The following is a 19,570-nucleotide window of genomic DNA, read 5'->3' as shown; positions in this document are numbered from 1 at the left end:
ATCCTGCTAGCCGCTAAAGTTAGCCTCTAACACCATCTCTGACCAACTTTAGTTACTGGGTCTTTTCTGCCACTACGGATGTACACAGCCTGCTTGGGCTGTTTTTGTCTCTTGCTGGTATCAATACCAGCTTTCATTTTGTGTTGCTGGCAAGAAAATCTGGAAGTAGGCTTCCGAATTTTGCTAGGTGGTATCCTTCAGGCTTGTGTAATCTGTCTTCTTCAAATGCACGTAATTCAGATTCTATCTTCTAGTGGCCAAATATTTCAAACTGTCACTTTAAGAATTATAAATTATAATTTTGTTTGTTTTATGTATTTTTACAGGGGCTTCAACAATTTTGAAAACATTTTTTTGTGACAATAGTGTCAACTTTCTACGATAGTTGTATGCATGTAAAACTGGCTGGTTTACATTCCTCGCATTCCTGAAATTCCTTCATGAATTTTAATGTTTTTTACGATCCTTCCCAGAATTCCTTTATGATTTCTAAATGATTCATGACCCATCTGTGATCAATATGCAAACAAGTGTAATGAAATACGATTTATGACTTTTATATGCAATGTAATTTTGGAATTCTTTTTGACAATTTGAATTATTTATGACCTTACCGTTTTTTTTTAATTTAAATGAGTTATTGTTTGTGACTGTATTATACAGTTGTTATGCCTTTCTTAAAAGTCATTCAATTCCGTTAGGTGTTATTATTTATGTTTCACGCATCTGCAATTTGTATTTAAGTTATTTATATAATTATAGTATATGACTGCATTAAATGCATCATTTTCATTCCTCAAAATCCTAGATATCCTTTAATTCGGAAGGACTTATAAAACCACTTCTAACATTTATGTAAATAAGTTATACAAATATGACATACGACTCTATCCTATGCATTCTTTGTAATCCTTGCATTCCTGGTTCCTTTAGGAATTTCAAATGATTTATGTTCGTAGATGTAATTTTTAGTGGGCTATAAAAAAGTATAATTTGTTTCTGTATTATGTGGATAAGTGATCGAGAACAAGAGTACCCACTAAGGACAGCTTAGGTACCTGCTGACCTATTCTCAGCTCGACAGTGCTAGTTCATTGTGATTTTCAAGTGAAATGATTGTTATAGTGGTTGTCTGAGTTTTAACACTACTTCTAATAATTAATCTAGTAATAAAAAGTAGATCTCAGCTTATCCTCAATAGGGTCGCAGGGGTGCTGAAGCCCATCCCAAATATCTTCAGGCAGGGGATACCCTGAACTGGTCGCCAGCCAGTCGCAGGGCACACAGAGACAGACAATTCGCTCGCTGATTCAGACCTAGGGACAATTTGGACCGGCCAATTAGCCTGACATGCATGTTTTTGGAATGTGGGAAGAAACCGGAGTGCCCGGAGGAAACCCACGCAAGCACGGGGAGAACATCCAAACTCCACACAGGAGGTTCGATCTCATGACCTCAGAACTGTGCCGCACACACGCTAACCACTGCTCCGCCGTGCTGCCCGCTGTCTTCTTCCTTTAATTGAAAAAACCTTTAAAGATGATTAACTCATTTTCCAAGATGCCGCAGAGCAAAAATTGTCAAAGCATTTCTTGGAGAAAGACACATTCAGTCAATGTCATGGCCCGCAAATAGCCTTGATCTCAACCCAATTGAAAATCTGTGGTGGAAATGAAAAAAAAACTTGTCCATAGCAAGGCTCCGACTTGCAATCAGAAAGTTGGCACCAGATTTATGAAGAATACTGTTCGTCACTCATCAGGTCCATGCCTCAGAGACTGCAAGCTGTCATAAAAGCTCAAGGTGGTGCCACTAACTACTAGGGATATGTTGTGATTTTTTTTTTTAATTCCATATTTTTCCATGTTCTTGGTCTATAAAAGTAGTATTTGTTGACCACCAGTTTTTTTTTAATCAGTTTCTTTAAGTGTTTCTGAATGCCAAGGAGTTGCACTTTTGACGTTATTACTTTTTAATGCTTTTTTTTATCTGAGTTTGTTCTACAGAATAATATGTCAGAGTGAGTACTTCTCCAAGAATTTTTGCCAGAGGTTGTATTAGGTTTGTGTCAAGAATCTACTGTTGGTGGCATGGATGCACAGTGTGTAAACATGGTGTGGTACACAGGGATTCAGAAATCGGCGTAAAAGTTTCAAGATCACCAGAGGCAGCAGTCGTGGTCCAAGAAGCAGCCAGAGTCGGTGATCCGGTAAACACGCGTCAGCGAAGGCAACAGTCCTAATGTTTGGCAGGCAGTACTCATGGTCAGGAAAGGAGGTAAGGGTTTTGTACTCTGGATACAAAGAAGGCTGTGACAAGAAGGCTTCGAATGTGACAAAAGAGGCATGCGCAGAGCTGAGGAAACCAAAATCCTCAAAAAGTTGAAAAACTAAGTTTATTCATGCCTGTCTGAGAGATGCATGTACATCATGAACAAGCTGCCTAAGGCTGCAATCGTGACTTTAGAACAGGAGATGTGACAGAGAATAACAAAGTTTTAAATCCTGTATACCACTTTTAAAATGTTGTAATCAGCTTACAGGTGCAGCAGCCTTTTCTGGGGCGGTGATGCACACTTTATCTCCGGCCCTTTTCGCCCTAGAGTTAACTGGTCAATTCAGCCATGCTGTTCCCGTCCTTCTATGCCCGTCCTTTTATGACGCCATCTCCATCAGCAAAAGGCTGCCACACCTTCCCTCTATCCTTATGGCACGTTCCAGGTATCACATCCACCTAAAAGATTATCATCCGAAACCTTTATGATAAGATTACAGTATTTCGGGTTTAGATGGCAATATACAACATGCAGTGGTAAAAATTATAGTAACAAAGTATAGTTTTGTTGTTAATTTGCAGCGCTATTAAACTACTGACATTTCATTGCAATGATAAGGGGAATAAATCTAATTCAGCCTTCTGTCACAACAAAGTCGCCACACAATTGTGATGACAAATTGATGTTACAAGCATTTGGAAATAATGTCACCCCTTGTTTTACACCTTTCTCTTCACACAGGTGGGAAACGTTTTGGGTGCTAAACAGGTGAAACTCAACAAAGATGCTAGCCTCAAAGAGGTCCGACAGGTCAAAAGCAGCTGCGAGACGCAAATCCCTGTGGTGGACTTGAATGGTGAGCTGATTGATTGATGGATGGATGAACTCACTTCAAAATCGAAGTAAGATCAGGTCTGAAAAAATCCAGCAGGGCGCGGGCCCAATATTTTGAAAGCACGAACCAGACTGAGCCCGACCAATTAATTTAATTTGAGGGACAAGCCCGAAGCAAATCCAGATTTTCATAATGTTTTTGAAGGAAAGGGGATTTTTGGCGTACGAGAGCGGCGACACAGACTGCCCGAGGCAGCAATGGAATCCATCGTGCGACACAAATAAAAGAAAACAAAAAAAAAACGACTGGATAATTTAAAAAAAAAGTAAACAAGATACAAGCCGTGCCTGAACGCAAACGTTATGAGTGATATTTTTGGCCTGACCCGAAATTCAGCTTGGGTTGGGTTCAGGCTTTGATTTAAGATTTTACTTCTTGGGTTAACACTAGTTTTAATGTTTAAAAAACCATTTGTATTAGTTAAAAACCTTTTTAACATGTTACGTTAAAAAAAACTTGAATTTGCTATTGACATCCAACACAATACAGGCTTGACGTAAAATCATACCTATGTAAAAAAGTCAAACTGTATTACCACTTTCTCTGGATTTACAGTAGTTGTAGAGGCAGGGGGGATGATTGACATGAGTAAACATTACTTGATATGGATTATTTTTATTCAAAATGCACTTTTAAGTCATATTTGAACATTACACTGTTGAGTGTAATATATGAACAGACAGTGCTTCATAATACTGTACAGCATTTGTGTCCAGCTATACATGCCGACAGGTATGAATTTTCATATGAACAAGTTACGAATAGTATTGGAGAAAATATGCAAAATGATGGAACAGTGTTATTCTTTCCTCGCAGATGTGGCAACGTTGCTAGGTTTTGTCTTGCGATCAGACCTGATGATGTTTCTGAACCACTGCAACGTTAACCAGGTAAAAATGGATTTACATTTTTTAAATAATTTAAATACTTATCTTGCACTGACTCACTAAATAGGTACAATATAACATGATAATGAACTGACCAGCATATTAGTCTAAGCTGATTTTGAGTAGTTATTCTTGTATGATACAAATACACAGAAGTAAAATTGTTGCGAGGTCTTGGATGCAAATGGCACAAGCAAGCTCACTTTACTTTCAGTGAAGTGGCTTCTTATGAGAAGTAAAGAAACAAACAAGCTTATTCACCCAATTTTAACCTGTTGGAGGTCACCTGGGGTCTCATTAATTAAACTGTGCTTAGGAGATATCAATAAAAGTTACCTATGGAGGAAAAAATGCATGCGGACAAAAACTTCCCGATTTATAAATGCACATCCAACGCCTGTTTTTCTTTATACATTACAATCATTAATGTGAATTTCCTTACGGGGATGAATAAATTATCTATCTATCTATCTATCTATCAACTCCAAAGTTGGCGCGCATGAGGGAACTGCCCCTTCATGTCTATAAAAGGCCCAGGAAACGCCTTTGATAAATATTCAGATCAAATGCGAAGATGGCTGAAGCAGAAAAAAGGGCAATTTTATACAATGTGAACTGGAAGTTCTTGTTGCTGAGGCTGATTGTCAGAAACATTTTTTTTATTTGGGGGGCTCCGTGTTGGAATCATGAATGCCAAAAAGCAGAGGAGTGGCAGCATGTGGTAGATGCTGTCAACAATTATGCCTCAGAGGGCCCGGACCCTGGCTGAAATAAAGAAGTGGGCCAACATCAAAGGCAAGGCGAAGAAGCAAATCCCTTCAGTTTGCAATCATGTCTTTTTGTAACAAATAGTGCAATATAGATATATATTTTTTTAAATCAGTATTCACGAAATCACTATCAAAATTTAGCATCAAAATGACCAAACTGTCAATAATAATTACCTGTAATAACTCTCACACCAGCAGATGTGCAGATTAAACATTACTACTGGAACTAGAATAAAATTAAACTCAGTGAAAAGAATGACGACGCTCATGCAATATAAAGCAGTGGAGCTACCCACATTAAATGGCGAAGGCTTGCTCGTTCTTAAACAATCCTCACAGTACAGTATCACACATATTTGCTTGGTATTGACTCTTAGTGATAATAGTCAACCGGAAACACAGTTCAAATCATCATATAAAATAATCAAGGTGCTTCGTGCAACTTTGGGCCATCTGCCGGCAGTTTTACCTGAAGAAGGGGATGAGGTGTAGAGAAAAGCATGCGGTCCCCCTACAGGGCTCACTGGGCCATGCCAAAATAAACGATCCTCGACAAGAGGTACAGACTTAGTAGTTGATCGTGGAACTTGCAATCGATTTGATGCTGTAAGGCAATATTACACAGTAACACTGTTGGAAATAAACCCACAACGTCATACAAAATAAATAATAAACTCCCAATACTAAAAACTATATGTGGTTCCACTGTGCAAATAAACAAAATAGAAACTTCTTTTAGAGTAGGTCAACAAAAAAAATCAGTCTTCTACACACTCCCTTTCAAAACAAATGCCATCCTCGACATTAGAACAAGAATACTGCATCAAACAGTTTTTTTTTCTCTTTACAAACAAATAATAACGTAAGGATGGACTGAACCTATGTACTGTGTGTATCCATTCGGCTTCTCTCAAAGTCCATGAATGTTAGATGTACAGCACTAGCTAGCTATATCTATCTCCAGGAGAGTGGGTGTATTTGTCTGTGTGCAGCACTCAGTTTGTTTCACAGTTCAAGATTGTAATGTAGTTGTGTGTGGGTATATGTACTGGATGTAGCACTGGGTTTTGTATCAAATGTCATGGTGTATCCGCTGTGGAAAGCCGAATTGGAATATTTTTTCGCCAACACATTTGGCAGACTTTGTCGTTGTGGCATATGCTTGGGCAAAGCAGGTGTAATGATCAACAATCAGCAGGAGGTATTTATAACCACCTCTACACTTGTGTAGATGCAGAAAGTCAATGGATCTTAACTCGTAGGGCTCTGTGGTGACAATTGTAATGAGAAGGTCTCTTGTTTCTCTGTAGGGCTTCTTCTGTTTAAGAGAAGCACAACACCGGGACATGTAGTTCTCTGCCTCTCGCAGCAGATGAAGAGATGCTCCCTCACAAGCAATGTTCCCTGTAATTTTCCAGGGGTCTAAGCATTCACACAAAGTCGTGAGCAAAGCTTGAAACATCAGTGAGCAACCATAATCCCAAGTGTGGCAAGATAATTAATTATCACGAAGGCTTGACCTTGCCCTGGTTCGATGTTGGGGCATGCCATCCTCACTATGTGGCTCAGACGTGCTATGTCAGTAGTACTGGACTGTTTCAATTCCCTGTCTACTATTTGCTCAATGACATTGGACTCAATTATTGATCCTTCAAGATGGTTACCCTTCATTAACTGGGGGAATTAACTGGAGTAGTAGGGGCTGAAAGTGACTTCCACCAACTCTACATATGACATACTCTCTCCATTAGCTGTCCCTATCCAGAATGGCAGCAATGTCTTACTGTAGTCTTGTGCAGGTGCTCGTCTTTCCATAATTCAATGATTGTCACTTGAGAACCCAAGTGCCACAGGGCTCTACTTGTCCTCGAATGCGACATACTTTTTGCCTACTAGTGGAGCTACTTTTTCTCTCTTCGAGGGGCAGTGTCCATAATCATGCATGAGGGGGGTGAACAATGTTTTCTGTGCACAACCCAGTGAATAAGTGAATAATTTAGAACAGTAGATGGCTTTTTAACATATTGTACAGTGTTTCATCAATTCGCCTAGTTCTGCAGTGTATTCAGTGCTGGGACATTCCTGTGTCACCTGTCACTCCCTGTCTCATGCGAGTGACCCCTGTTCGTTTTAAAGGCTCACCTCCAAACCGTCCTTGTTGCCCTCTTGCTCGAAATCTTGCTAAATAGTGTTCAATGCTGCCGCAGGGGAAGCATTGTGTGCAGTAATCTTCTGTTCCGCTCTGTTGACAACAACCGTCCATGTTTTTATGGTTGAAAGCCAGGGCCTCCACGCTGTCCTACTCGCTGTCATGAGAACTACTGGGGGTTATATTGGGACTTTGGCTGGAGTTGTGGGAGATTGTACGGGGGCTGCTGTTGAAGGGGGAACTGGAGCTCTGGTGGGGGATTATAGGGAGGTTGTTGAGGAGTGAACCGTTGCTGTGATTGGTATTGTGGGAGGTTAAACTTGAGTTGCTGCTCTCTCAGTTGGGACACTTCAGCTGTGAGATCCAGCCATCTCAGCCCTCATATCATCAAGCTGTGAAACTACCGCAGGGGTGAATTCAACTGGGTTCTATGGGGTTGGTGACGTTACTTTTATTTCAACAGGAGCATCACTCAACAGAACTGAATGGATTGTGGCTGGCTTTGACTGTCCCAATCATTTCTTTTTACTCTGCCTCTCTGTCTCATAGCGGTGTTCTAGTAGCAGTTAATCGGAGAAGTCTGTCTGTTCCAGACATGGCTGTAAATCACGTTTGATGCTGTTTTTCTGCAGACCAGCCAACACTGTGTGAAGGAAGATGCTCTGCATTAGACCTGGGTCACACTCGAGGCCTGATTCAGCTTCCAGCGAGGCGAAGAAGATCTTCTGTCTCAGGTCAAGAGCATGGATGAGGAAGTTCTGTGTGGTTTCTTATCTGATGCCCTGCACTTCGGAGGTCTGCTGCTTGTAGAGATCAGTCACACTTTTTCTCTTGATAATGGGAACAAAGTATTCATCTGACCGTGCGGAGGGTTAAGTTAGCTTTCCCTTCTAAGTAGCTACGAAGCCCCATGCCAGGACTTTCTGCCCCGGCTCTCCAATCTGGAAAGATATTTTAAAATCTTTGTGCCATGGGGTGGTTGGATAACTGAGGGACGTGGTCTGGGACAACATTCTGGTTTCATTCATCTGCCGTTGGGTCATAGTGTCTTGTGTCTCTTCTGCGTACGCTAAGCCAATATCCGGTCAAGTTTGTTATTAATAAATACCAAAGATTGCTTACAAATGTATTTTGAGTAAAAGTTCGGCAATGTTCCAATTTGGACTTCTATCTTCCTCATCCTCATCTGCAAAATGAAATAACACAAACTCAACCCCAAGCGAAAGCCAGCTTCACATGGCTTGCCTCACTTTGAATGTGATGTCATCATGGCACGGAAGCCTTTTTTTTCGTCCTTTTTTTTTGTTTTTCCGGACGAATACAAAATAAGCTTATAGTCATTCTTGAGCTAAGTTCCAAACTCATCCTGCAACTTTGCCCTTTAGAAATACAAGACTTTCAGATTGGTGCTGTCATGTAAAGCGGGGTGGGGGATTTATTAGGTAATGACGTAACTACTAATGAAGTAACTACTCCAATGTTACCTAATGTAGTGGAGTAAATGTACAGTTTTTTTTCTTCACAAATTTACTCAAGTAAAAGTATAGGGATTTAAAAATACTCCTAGAAGTACAAAATTTCCCCAAACTTACTCAAGTAAATGTACTGTGTTAATACCGACCTGTGATCACTGCTCATCATAGAATTTCAGGAACATACAAACATTAGCATTTTCAATGTTCTCACTTACCAATCTCACTAAGCTTGTTCATGCTTTGTTTCTTTTTCAGTGTGTAGATCGACGCCTGGGGGAGGTGTGCACCATTCACGCTGTTTCTGTTCTGCTTTCTCCTCACAACACCGTTCAGGAAGTGAGAAGTTTATTTTCACATTTTAAATCATGAGTCAGATGTAGTTTCTTGCATATTTTTCAAAAGGAGAGTCACAAAAAGTATATGTATCATGCATAAATACAAATCCTAAATCAAATTAGTATTTGTATTTTTAAATCCTGTTTGTGTTTATTAGAAATACTGTAGATCAGGCATGTCCAAAGTCTGGCCCAGCGGCCAGTTAGGCACGTGCTTAAATTTTTACTGGCCCACAGTGTCTGTCATACAATTAATAATATATTTATTTATTGCAGTGCTTGCATGTCAAGGCACTCAGTGGTGCAGGTGCCGTTGCCCTTTGTCCTGCCACTGCTTGGCTCTCCACGCCTGTGCCTACAGCTTGTCTCCAGGTGCGGCGGTCAGCAGCAGCAGCTTCCCATGAGGTGTGATCGATCTCAGCTGCTTTCATTTCCCTTTTGCACACATCATTCAAGCGAAGCATTGGGTGTCGGTCTGGAGCTTGATGTGAGTTCTCCATCGAGGAGATCCTTTGGGAAGCGTCCGTCATCCATTTGACGAACATGGCTGGGCCAACGAAGGCGCCTTTGTGACACCATCGCAAACATGCTTTGGGTGTTTGCTTGTCGGAGTACATCAGCATTGGGACCTCTTTCCTGCCACGAGATGCCCAGAATGCATCGCAGGAAGCACATGTGGAAGTGGTCGAGGTGTCACTTCTTACGGGGGAAGGTTATCCAGGTCTCACAGCTATAGAGTAGGAAGCTCAACACACAAGGGGTTGTACACTGAGACCTTGGTGTTTGTAGTGAGCTTGGAATTTCCCCACACTTTCTTTGACAATCTCGCCATGGCAGATGCAGCTTTTCCAATACGTTTGCTGATGTCCGTGTCAAGAGACAGGTTGCTGGAAATGTTTGAGCCGAAGTATGTAAACTCCTTGACTACTTCCTCGGCGTAGTCTCCGAGGCAGATGTTGGTTACTTTACTAACGAGTGAGGCTGAATGCTTGGCGGCGTGGGCCAGACAGCTGATGAGCCTCTGAAGTCTTACCTGTGTATGAGAGGCCAGTAGTGCGTCGTCCGCGAATAGTATCTCGTTTAGCAGTTGTCGGCGTATCTTGGTCTTGGCGCGGGAGAGGTTAAAGAGCTTGCCGTCCGTCCGAGTGTGGAGTAACACTCCATCTTCTGATGAATTAAAAGCGTACAACAGCAGCAGGGGAAAGAAGATCCCGAAGAGTGTGAGAGCGAGCATATACCCTTGCTTCACTCAACTTATGATGGGGAATTGGGCGGAGGACGACTTGTCAAACAGCACTGTGCCCTTCATGTCCTCATGGAAGGAAGTAATCACGGTTAGCAACTTTGATGGACCTTGAAGAGGTCGTCCATGCTGACTAGGTCAAAGGCCTTTGTCAGGACCGCAAAGGCAATGTATAATGCCTGCTTTTGTTCCTTACATTTTTCCTGAAGCTGCATCACAGTGAAGATAATGTCGGTGGTCGATTTCTTGGCTCTGAGGCCAGACTGTAACTTTAGGTAGACTCGCTCGGCCATCAACTGCAGTCTTTGTAAAACGATGCTGGCAAACGCCTTTATCACGATGCTCAGCAGCGATATGCCTCAAGGTTTATTGCAGTCGCTGCAGTCCCCCTTGTTCTCATAAACGGTGATGATTTTTGCATCGCACATAGAAGAATTTACTTTTATTGTCATTCTTTGTAACCATGAACACAGAACAAAATGTCGATACACCTGACCCGTTCAGTTTAACTGTAGCGAGCCGACGCAGCCGCAGCCAAACAGGGCGTCGCCATTTTAGACCCAACTGCTGTGTTGCGAGTCATTAGGTGACCAAATTCCAACCCTTAATGCCGAGCGCTAAGCAGGGAGGCAATGAGTACCAATGTTGTAAGTCTTAGGTATGACTCGGCCGAGGCTTGAACTAGCGACCTCCCAGTCTCGGAGTGGGCGCCCTACCATCTAGGCTACCGAGCTGTCGTGGGGCACTGCTCCTTTCTCCCACCACTGGCAGAGAAGCACATGGAGTTGTTTGAGGAGAGTAGTCTTGGAGCACTGCAGCACTTCTGCTGAGAAGCTATCATTTGTTGGAGCTTTGCCGCGAGCGAGGGAGTTGATGGTTTTGCTTGACTCTTCTTCAAAGAGTGGTTCGTCAAGCTCGTCCATTACAGGCAGGCTGAGGATGATGTTGATGGCCACGTCTGTGACAACATTCTCTCTCAAGTAGAGGTCTTGGTAGCGCTCTTCCCATCGTTTCAACTGCTCGTTGCGGTCTGTGATCGTCTCGCCGCTGGAGGACTTCAGGAAGGCCGCTTTTCTTGCGCCGGGATGAAGACTTTCCTCATTCCTTGGAACACGCTTCGAGTATTTTGGCTGTCGGCACCTTGTTGGATGCTGCTGCACAAGTTTAGCCAGTAATGGCTGGCGCAGTGTCTTGCGGTCCTCTGGGCGTTTTTCCTTGCTGTTCACAGGGCAGCAAGGTTGCTGGCTGACAGCTCCTTCTTGTAATTGATCAGAGCATCGCGCTTGGCCTTGATGGCAGGTTCCATCACAGGGAGGCTTTCCTCGAACCAGTCAGGGTTGTGTTGGTTTTTCTTGACAAATGTAGACACAGCTGTTTTGTAAATGGTGCCACGCATAAAGTTTCTTCTCTCTTGAGCAGTCTCAGCTGTTGGCTGATCCTTGAGGGCCTGTTTGCAGGAGTCGACAAACTGACTGCAGAACTCTGGGTAAGACCTCAGGGCAGTGTTTATACGAGTGGGTGCTGTATGCTTTGGGTAGCGGAACTTCTTCTGCATGAAGCACACTTTGCTACAAACCAATGTGTGGTCTATATTGCAGTCTGCACTGTGAAAGCTGCGTGTGATGAGTACACTCTTCAGCTGGGCTCTTCTTGTGATGGTCAGGTCCAGTTGGTACCTGTGGTGAGACTTAGAGTGTTTCCAAGACACGCGATGGTGGGGTTTTCTGTTGAAGAATGTGTTGGTAATGCACAGTTGCGGTAAGAACACAGTTATAGTAGTCTCTGTCTATTCTCGTTCACCTTACCAACACAGAAGTGTCTGAGGAGGTCAGGCCAAGAGCTATGGTCTCCACCTAACCTGGCGTTGAAATACCAAAGCAGGAACAAGTGCTCTGAGGCTGGAACTTTCTCAATAGCAGCATCGAACTATCCGTAAAATGTATCCTTTGCTTCTGGAGTGGAGCAGAGAGTTGGCGCATAGACTATGATTATGAAGCCTGTGGCTGTGGGGAGACGCATAGCGAGTATGCGTTCTGTGCTTCCAGTTGGTGGTTCGGTAGCGGACAGCATGCTGTTTTTAACTGCGAATCCAACTCCATACAGACGTATTACTTCTTCAGCTCTGCCCTACCAGAAGAAGGTGTAATCACCTTCAGGAATCGCGCCACTGTCTGCAAGCCTGGTCTCTTGAAGTGCAGAAAAGTCCACCTTTAGCCTGGAGAGTTTAGAATTGATGAGGACCGTCTTTCTTGAATTGTCAATCTGACACAGATCGTCAGACAGGCCAGGACACTTGGTCCTGACATTCCAGCTTGAGAAGCGCATGACTGATATTTTCATCTTTCTCTTTACTGTTTTGCCTGGTGTGATGTTGCAGTCCGCTTGTCGAGATTTGCTCTAAGCACCAAGCACCCATTGGAGCAGGCGGACTGTGGCGAGTTGGCAGCCTACTAACCAGGGGCTGCCAGGCTTGATGTGGGCGGTCGCTGACCAATGAGACTAAAAAAGTCCTCCCACCGCCATCGGCAAACCCGTAGCATCCGTATCCTCACGCCAATTGGATTGGACTTATCACTCGTAACTGTTTGCCTCCCGTGTGGATTTTGCTGATTGCAGCAGCACCGAAGTAGCCTCTTCGGGGCGTAGAAACTGGGCAAGCTGTATCGAGACTCAGGGATGCCCAGACTCCACAATCCCCCTCGCTGCCTTACTGGTGTGGTCCAAAGGAATGCAGGCCAGTACATTTGGCACCAGGTTGGCCGCAGGATCTGCCAGAAGGTTTTCTGTCTGGGTTTACTCTTATAGCCTTTCCTTCTCCAGAAGAGTCCACAAGACAGTGGAGGCATGATCTAATGGCCAGGGTAGGTGTTACTTGTCCTTGTCCTGGATGGATGGCATGCCAAGGCTGTTGAGCTCTACCTGCCCAGGTAAAATGTTGATACAAAGTAGGTGGGACAAATATTAAATATCATATAATTTTCATGTATAAATCCCCTTTTTATTTTAACGTCGGCTTTTATATTTTTTGCTGCTCCAAATGAATTTGTTATTGTTTATTATTCAACCATTATGGCTCTTTCAAAAATCTTGGGTGCAGACCCCTGTCTTAATTTGTTGTCGCAATTAATTGCAATCATTTAAAAAGTATTATTGCGCTATGATAGGCTCTTTATTTTCAAAGCAGCACATAAGTGTTGTAGGGCAGATATTTCACAAAATTTATTTGCGAGTGATTTGATTGTGTTTGGGATTTTTTTTAAGTGTATAATAAATCATGTTAATTTTTCTTTTTAGGCTTTCAACATCCTGTGCCTTGTCGGAGGTCAAAGTGTGTTTGTCACTGACAGAGGAAGGCTAATTCTCCAGTTCAACTTAATTAGTCCTTTCGCCATTTCAAAGAAAACATTTACGTTTTATCTTCTAGATGAAGAGAATTTTACAAGACATGGCCAAAGAAATCCGAGTTGCATGGAGGAGAAACAGTGTGATTCCTGACCTTTTCACTAATCTTCATTTGACAATTCGGAACATAATATAAAATATAATCAAAGCACTAATTGGTTAATTTTAAATGAATTAATGTGGTTATGTAGAAGATGCCGCAGTTATTGACCTTCTCAATTGTCAATTTATTTTAAAAAAAATTAACATAAAATGAAATTTACGCACAAACGAGGAGCAGCAATGGTACAGATGGTTTCATATCAAACATTTATACAATATTGTACTCTCTGTTGGCATTCAACACACAATAAAACAGGTGTAAGGAACCTTTATGACCCGAAAAGCCATAAAAGCAAAATTATTTAGATATTGTTCTTGATAATGATTTAGTTGCCACACTTGGGGTTGCTGTTGCTCACTGTTGTTTCAAGTTCAAGTTCTTTGTGTGAACGCTCAGACCCGTAGGAAATTAGAGGGAACATTGCACTTCATGATTGTTTCCAACTTATTGTTGATTCTTCACAAGAAATTAGTTCTATATCTTTGAAGTCTGAAATATGGCAAAAGGTCACAAAATTCAAGGGGGCCAAATAGTTTCGCAAGCCACTGTACCTGACGGAATCTTTTATAAATCGGTATAAACTTGGCTTCGCATGTGTGACAATTGGTGCTGCTAGTATAAATATATTAAATAATTGCACAAGTTGTATTGTATCTCTGAGCCATATGTACTCATGAAAAGATCGATATATGGCTCGTGAGTCAAAGGTTCCTGTAATAAAACGGGTTCAGCAAATAAAAAAGTCCCACGTTGTGAAGCTAATCAATACATTCACAAATGTTTTACATGAGAGAACATCTGATGATGGTCTTTTTAAATGAATGCTGGTGTCAAAAGTGAGTCTCTTTTTAAATCGAGGTGCCTTGAGATATAAGGTGATTTTGTTAAGTAGCATGAATCTATTGGCCTCAGATTTCAAATCAATCGAACAAAAATACATTTTCTAAATTAAAAAAAGAAACAATACTGTATTAAACTGTATTGATTTTGTTTCAGCTATAAGCCACTGCAACCAGTTTGCCACCTGAATATGCTTTTATTCAGAAGGTCGTGTCGCTTATCAGTGCCTCAATACGGTGCTGCGGTGATGTAAAGTCATTCTTTGCAGAGGATTAAAGATACATCCCTGTGAATGTTAAGTTTATTTGTGTTGCGATACTGTTTGCATTCATAGAGCAGGGGTGGCGAACACGCGGCTCTAGAGACGCATTGCCTTGTTCCATGTTTATTTTTTTCCCTCTTAAAACACACTTGAATCCATCAGAGTTAATAATAAATAATATTTTGAAATTAATTTGGCAGATTTATTGTTTTCATGCTGCTCCGGACACAACTGACTGCCAATCATCTGCGTCGGTTATGTCTAATGCGGGTCAGTGCGTGGTGTGGCTCTTTGACGCTCACGGTTAAAAATTTCGGCTCTTTGAGTCAAACTTGTTCGCCACCCCTGATATAGAGTATTCCCTCGCCTGTTAAAAGGTTCCATGGATAAATATGTACATTGCAGGTTTCCGGTGTAACTTTTGAAAACGTATACTCAGAGCAATGGGAGAACTGCCTTCTGTTTCGAGGTTTGGAGCAATCCAACTGGAATCCTTTACTCGCAAGTGACACAAATATCTCTGTATATAAGTTGTGTTCGTATATGGTTTGCCAGAAGCATGGACTAACACTCTCTACGGATGGATACAACTGCGGCATGTTCTCAGCCGGAGCAGAAAAGTAAATGGTGAAATTAACCACAATGAATGAGGCTCTTTTAGCGAGAATAAGCCAGAGTTTGCATGGATAATTTATGTCTGTATTCTGTGTTAGTCCCACAATGTTTTGCTACATGAAAATATCAAGGATGAGGAAGTCTAAATTGTGTTACTCTATAAAATACAGTCATCCTGCTGTAAAGAAATTCACTTAATGCGCATTCTTATGGAATGACTTAACTGAAAAAAATCCAGGGAATACCGTACATCTTGGACAGGGGCGGGAAAACCATGGGCCGCAGGCCACGTGCGGCCCACCAAAGAAAATGTTAAAAATATAATGAGTATATGTATAAAATCATATATAAAAAGTGTTGATTTGGTGCTACCCAGATTCCCATAATCTAGGACCTTTGAATTGCTAGCCTTAAGCTGGGTAAATTTCTACAACCATATCTGCTTTTAAGTCAGATCCTCAGGTCACTCATATCTCAAAGCACCAACCAGTCATTTAGTTATAAAATACGTCGTCCTCAGACAGTGAGCTGCTGTCTATATGTCGGACCGCAGCCTCGGCAATGATACATTTATCCTCGCTGGTAGAATTCTTCTGTGGAACAATTGAGGCCTCAGACTGCGGTTCAGGAGCGATGAGGCCGTCAAGCTGGATTCCGCCGTAAGTTTCGGCGTTAATTCTGTGCAGGTACTGCGAGACCCTGACAGTTGCGTCGCCTAGCAAAAACGCAGACATCAAGTCTTTCCTTGGTGTCTCTGAGAAGAGAAGAGAAGAGAATAATAAAAAATGTTGGCTTTTTGCGCAACAGGATTAAACATGACACTCCAGGGTAAAGGTGAAATCGGGCCTGAACAATCCAGCCTGACACCACTCAGCCCGAGCCCAGCCAATTAACTTGATTCGAGGAACCAAGTCCAAAGAAAACTCGAATTTTTACATTTTATTTGGGAGGGCCGGGCTTCTCTCTCTCTCTCTCTCACTCACTCACTCACTCACTCACTCACTCACTCACTCACTCACTCACTCACTCACTCACTCACTCACTATCCAGCCGTTATTGTTTTTTGTTTATTTTTCTCTGTGTTGCGCGGTGGAAGGTCCGCGTGATGAATTCAGTCACATGTCAAGTCAAATTTGTTTGTATAGCCCTTAATCACAAAGTGTCTCAAAGGCCTGCACAGGCCACAGTTACAGCGATCTGAAACCAACATGCGGGCAAGGCCCCCCTATCTCATAGCGCTGCTGTGTTGCCGCACTAATCCTCTACTGTGCGACACAAAGAAAGAGGAAAAAAATAACAATGAGTATTTTTTTTAAAAAAATCAACAAAAGAGAAGCCCATTTTGAACCCAAACATGATGATTGACATTTTAAGGCCAATCCGACCCGAAATTTGTGTGAGTCTCAGGATGAACTCACCTCTACTCCATGAAATATGGACTTTTAAAAAAAGAACGAAAGGATAATTTTGGAAAGTTTAATAAGACAATTGGGCAACATGGCAGCGCAGTGGTTAGCGCATGTGCGGCACCGTTCTGAGGTCATCAGATCGAACCTTCCTGTGTGGAGTTTGCATGTTCTCCCCGTGCTTGCGTGGGTTCCCCCCGGGCACTCTGGTTTCCTCCCACATCCCAAAAACATGCATGTCAGGTTAATTGGCCGGTCTGAATTGTCCATAGGTGGGAATGAGCGAGTGAGTTGTCCATCTCTGTGTGCCCTGCAACTGGTTGGCAACCAATTCAGGGTGTCCTTTGCCCACTGCCCGAGGATAGCCGGGATGGGCTCCAGCACACCTGCGTCCCTACTAGGATAAGCAGTGCAGATAATGAATGAATGAATAATAAAACAATTACCACGTAGTGCTTACAGAATGGCCCAAATAATAGTAATATTACAAAAAAAGAATATCTTAACCAGGACCGGCCCAATCCCTAATGGAGCCCTAGGCAAAATCTGATTTGGGTGGCCCCTACTTGGACTTGTTCATTTGTATACCTACCTTTTACGTCGAGCGCACAACTTACAAAACGTCTCCGCTCGGGTGGCCGACCACTTTTTCAAAGAAAAAAAAAAACCAAAAGATTTTTTTTTTCAAATCAAACGTTTGCTTTATTCCGAATTTGAAATCTTCGTCGGGTTTGGAAATTTCAGAATTTCGGTTCTTTTGGCCATTTGCATACTCAGCAGCCAATCAGAAGCCTTCCGGACGATCCCGATCATTATAAGGTCGTGCATTTGCATTTCATTTTTCATAGAACACAAGAAAATCGGATAATTGGTTAGGAATCAAGCGAAAATCTCAGTCCCAGAACAAATATTCAAAAGAAGCTCACAAAATTTATGACTCTACGAAACCTAAACGTACCTTAAAAGCATCGTGGAAAGAGGAGCTCACGTGGCTTGTAGCAGACGCAACGCAAACATTGCATTAATGAACATTGCAGGCAACTTTTCAGAGTTGTTTGCCATGGTGTCCGGTAACTTTTTGTCATGAGTTCCAGACACTGCTTTTACTTACTTTTTTACCTGCGCTACAAGAGGTCCTCCTCTGTGGTAAACGTGGTTGAAAAAAAGCATTCCGACCATTTTCTCAAACGCATCAAGCTTTCTTAATCCACTTTCGTTTCAAAAGAAAAGGCTCGCCTCTTCCTTACACTTTAGACCAACCATATTGAATGGATGCACGAGATATTAAACAATAAAAACGTCAAAGTTCTGAGCACGCTGGAGAGTCAGTACACGTCACACTGTATGTTTATAGACAAACTAGGAAGAGGAAGCGGATTTGTTTTACTTCTGGATGGATGCTGGGTGACTTCCCTCAGCCCCACACGCCGGTAGCGGCAGAGAGAAGCACTACAATAATATCCTGTACTCAGAAAAAGGTGCACACAATACAAAATCTAACTGACAGCAATGTCCGGATATTTTTCGACATCCTGAAAAAAATGAACGTATCTGCCAGAATCTGTAAATTGAATGTACATAAATCGAGAGGCGTCTTTATTTCTGTTGTAAACAGCCGCTTAGCTCACATATGCTCGCTACATAATCCACTGCTCTGAATAGTGCAATGGAAAGTATTAAAAACATTGACAGCAACAAAAAATCCTGAATATACTGTATATTTTCACAGTTTTGCAGGCTTGTTTAGGGTCGTGATGACTCTGAAGGAAAAACTTTCTCTATGCCTGTTTTCTTGATGGTGAAACTAAAACTTGGACAATGACTTCTATCATTACCATAAATCCATCCATGCATATATTTTCTGCCCCACTTGTCCCCACCAGGGTCGCGACTCGCAAGGCCATAAATACATTAACTTCTTAACATATTTTCTTTTTACAAGAAAAAGGGTATTATAAACTAGGGATGCACGTTTACTGATTTGTTCTATCAAATATGTTGCCTCTGGATACCGATACCAATATTTTTTTTCTACCGCATACTACATCTAAAAATGTTTTTTTTAAAAAACAAGCAGAAACCAATTTTTCAAAATCGTGTCTTTGTTTTGTTTACAATTACAATAGCATACAGCTCCAGTAAATGTGTCTGCAAAAAGTAGTGTTACAGAGACTAGAACTTAACATTATCAATCAATCAATACTTGTATTGTCATTAGATACAATACAATGGATATATGGATATTGCCAAAAGTTTATATGAGTTTGTGTGTGTTCATTAAGTGAAAATACGTCACTTTTAGACATGATACAAAAGCTCCAATACTGAACGACACACATGCCTTTGATAAAAAAAAATATACAAAGTGGCATTATCTTAGCTGTCCACATTAGTTGCTAGAATATATAAAAAATAATATACAAATGCTACATCAGATAAATGTAACATTATGAAGAGGTATAAAATAGGCAAACCAAGTTGTGCTATTACTTCCATGGGTGGGTTAGTGGATTCCCTTAACCACTCGGATGGTAGGGGCACCATTTCCTGTGGTGTGTCGTGGGCACGTACAGCAGTGGCGCTCATAAAATATATTTTAATGAATAGTGTTGGCTGATTGAATAAGTCTGGTATTTCTTTTATACCGTGCCAATAACTGTGTTGTCATATTTGGCTGTTATCTGTTCGATAATTATCAGGGTGATAGTTAATCGTGCATCCGTGTTCAAAGGTTATTTGAATTGATTATACAAGTATAACACTATTGAAAGGGTTTTTCTCTTCAGTGGAAGTAAAACCTATAAAAAATGTACTAAAGGATAAAACGTTCAAAAAACAATATATCGATGATATATAATATATAGTAAATATGTGGATATATTTTATATAAACTTGATTTCAATTTCCACAATT

At 41.6% G+C, this 19,570-nt stretch overlaps 3 protein-coding genes across 3 annotated transcripts in view; 1 reads left to right on the top strand and 2 right to left on the bottom strand.

Moving 5' to 3' along the window:
• clcnk (chloride voltage-gated channel K) overlaps positions 1 to 13,524 on the top strand; it is a 44,320-nt gene extending 30,796 nt beyond the window's left edge. Inside the window, 5 exon segments of the mRNA XM_088329844.1 lie at positions 2,536 to 2,709; positions 3,017 to 3,131; positions 3,987 to 4,060; positions 8,707 to 8,787; positions 13,324 to 13,524. Coding sequence (XP_088185970.1) covers positions 2,536 to 2,709; positions 3,017 to 3,131; positions 3,987 to 4,060; positions 8,707 to 8,787; positions 13,324 to 13,524 — 645 coding nt within the window.
• LOC148370476 (zinc finger BED domain-containing protein 4-like) overlaps positions 1 to 19,570 on the bottom strand; it is a 214,916-nt gene that overhangs the window by 98,321 nt on the left and 97,025 nt on the right. The gene's annotated exons all lie outside the window — the stretch shown is intronic.
• fam131c (family with sequence similarity 131 member C) overlaps positions 13,732 to 19,570 on the bottom strand; it is a 33,814-nt gene continuing 27,975 nt past the window's right edge. The window contains exon 6 of the mRNA XM_088332991.1: positions 13,732 to 16,005. Coding sequence (XP_088189117.1) covers positions 15,746 to 16,005 — 260 coding nt within the window. The 3' untranslated portion in view covers positions 13,732 to 15,745. The remainder of the gene's footprint in view (positions 16,006 to 19,570) is intronic.

Source organism: Urocampus carinirostris, chromosome 3 (genome assembly GCF_059441175.1).
Source record: "Urocampus carinirostris isolate Australia breed hairy pipefish chromosome 3, RoL_Ucar_1.0, whole genome shotgun sequence".
Taxonomy (NCBI): domain Eukaryota; kingdom Metazoa; phylum Chordata; class Actinopteri; order Syngnathiformes; family Syngnathidae; genus Urocampus; species Urocampus carinirostris.
The sequence above is the reverse complement of the archived record's forward strand: the minus strand, read 5'-3'. Positions and strand labels throughout refer to the sequence as shown.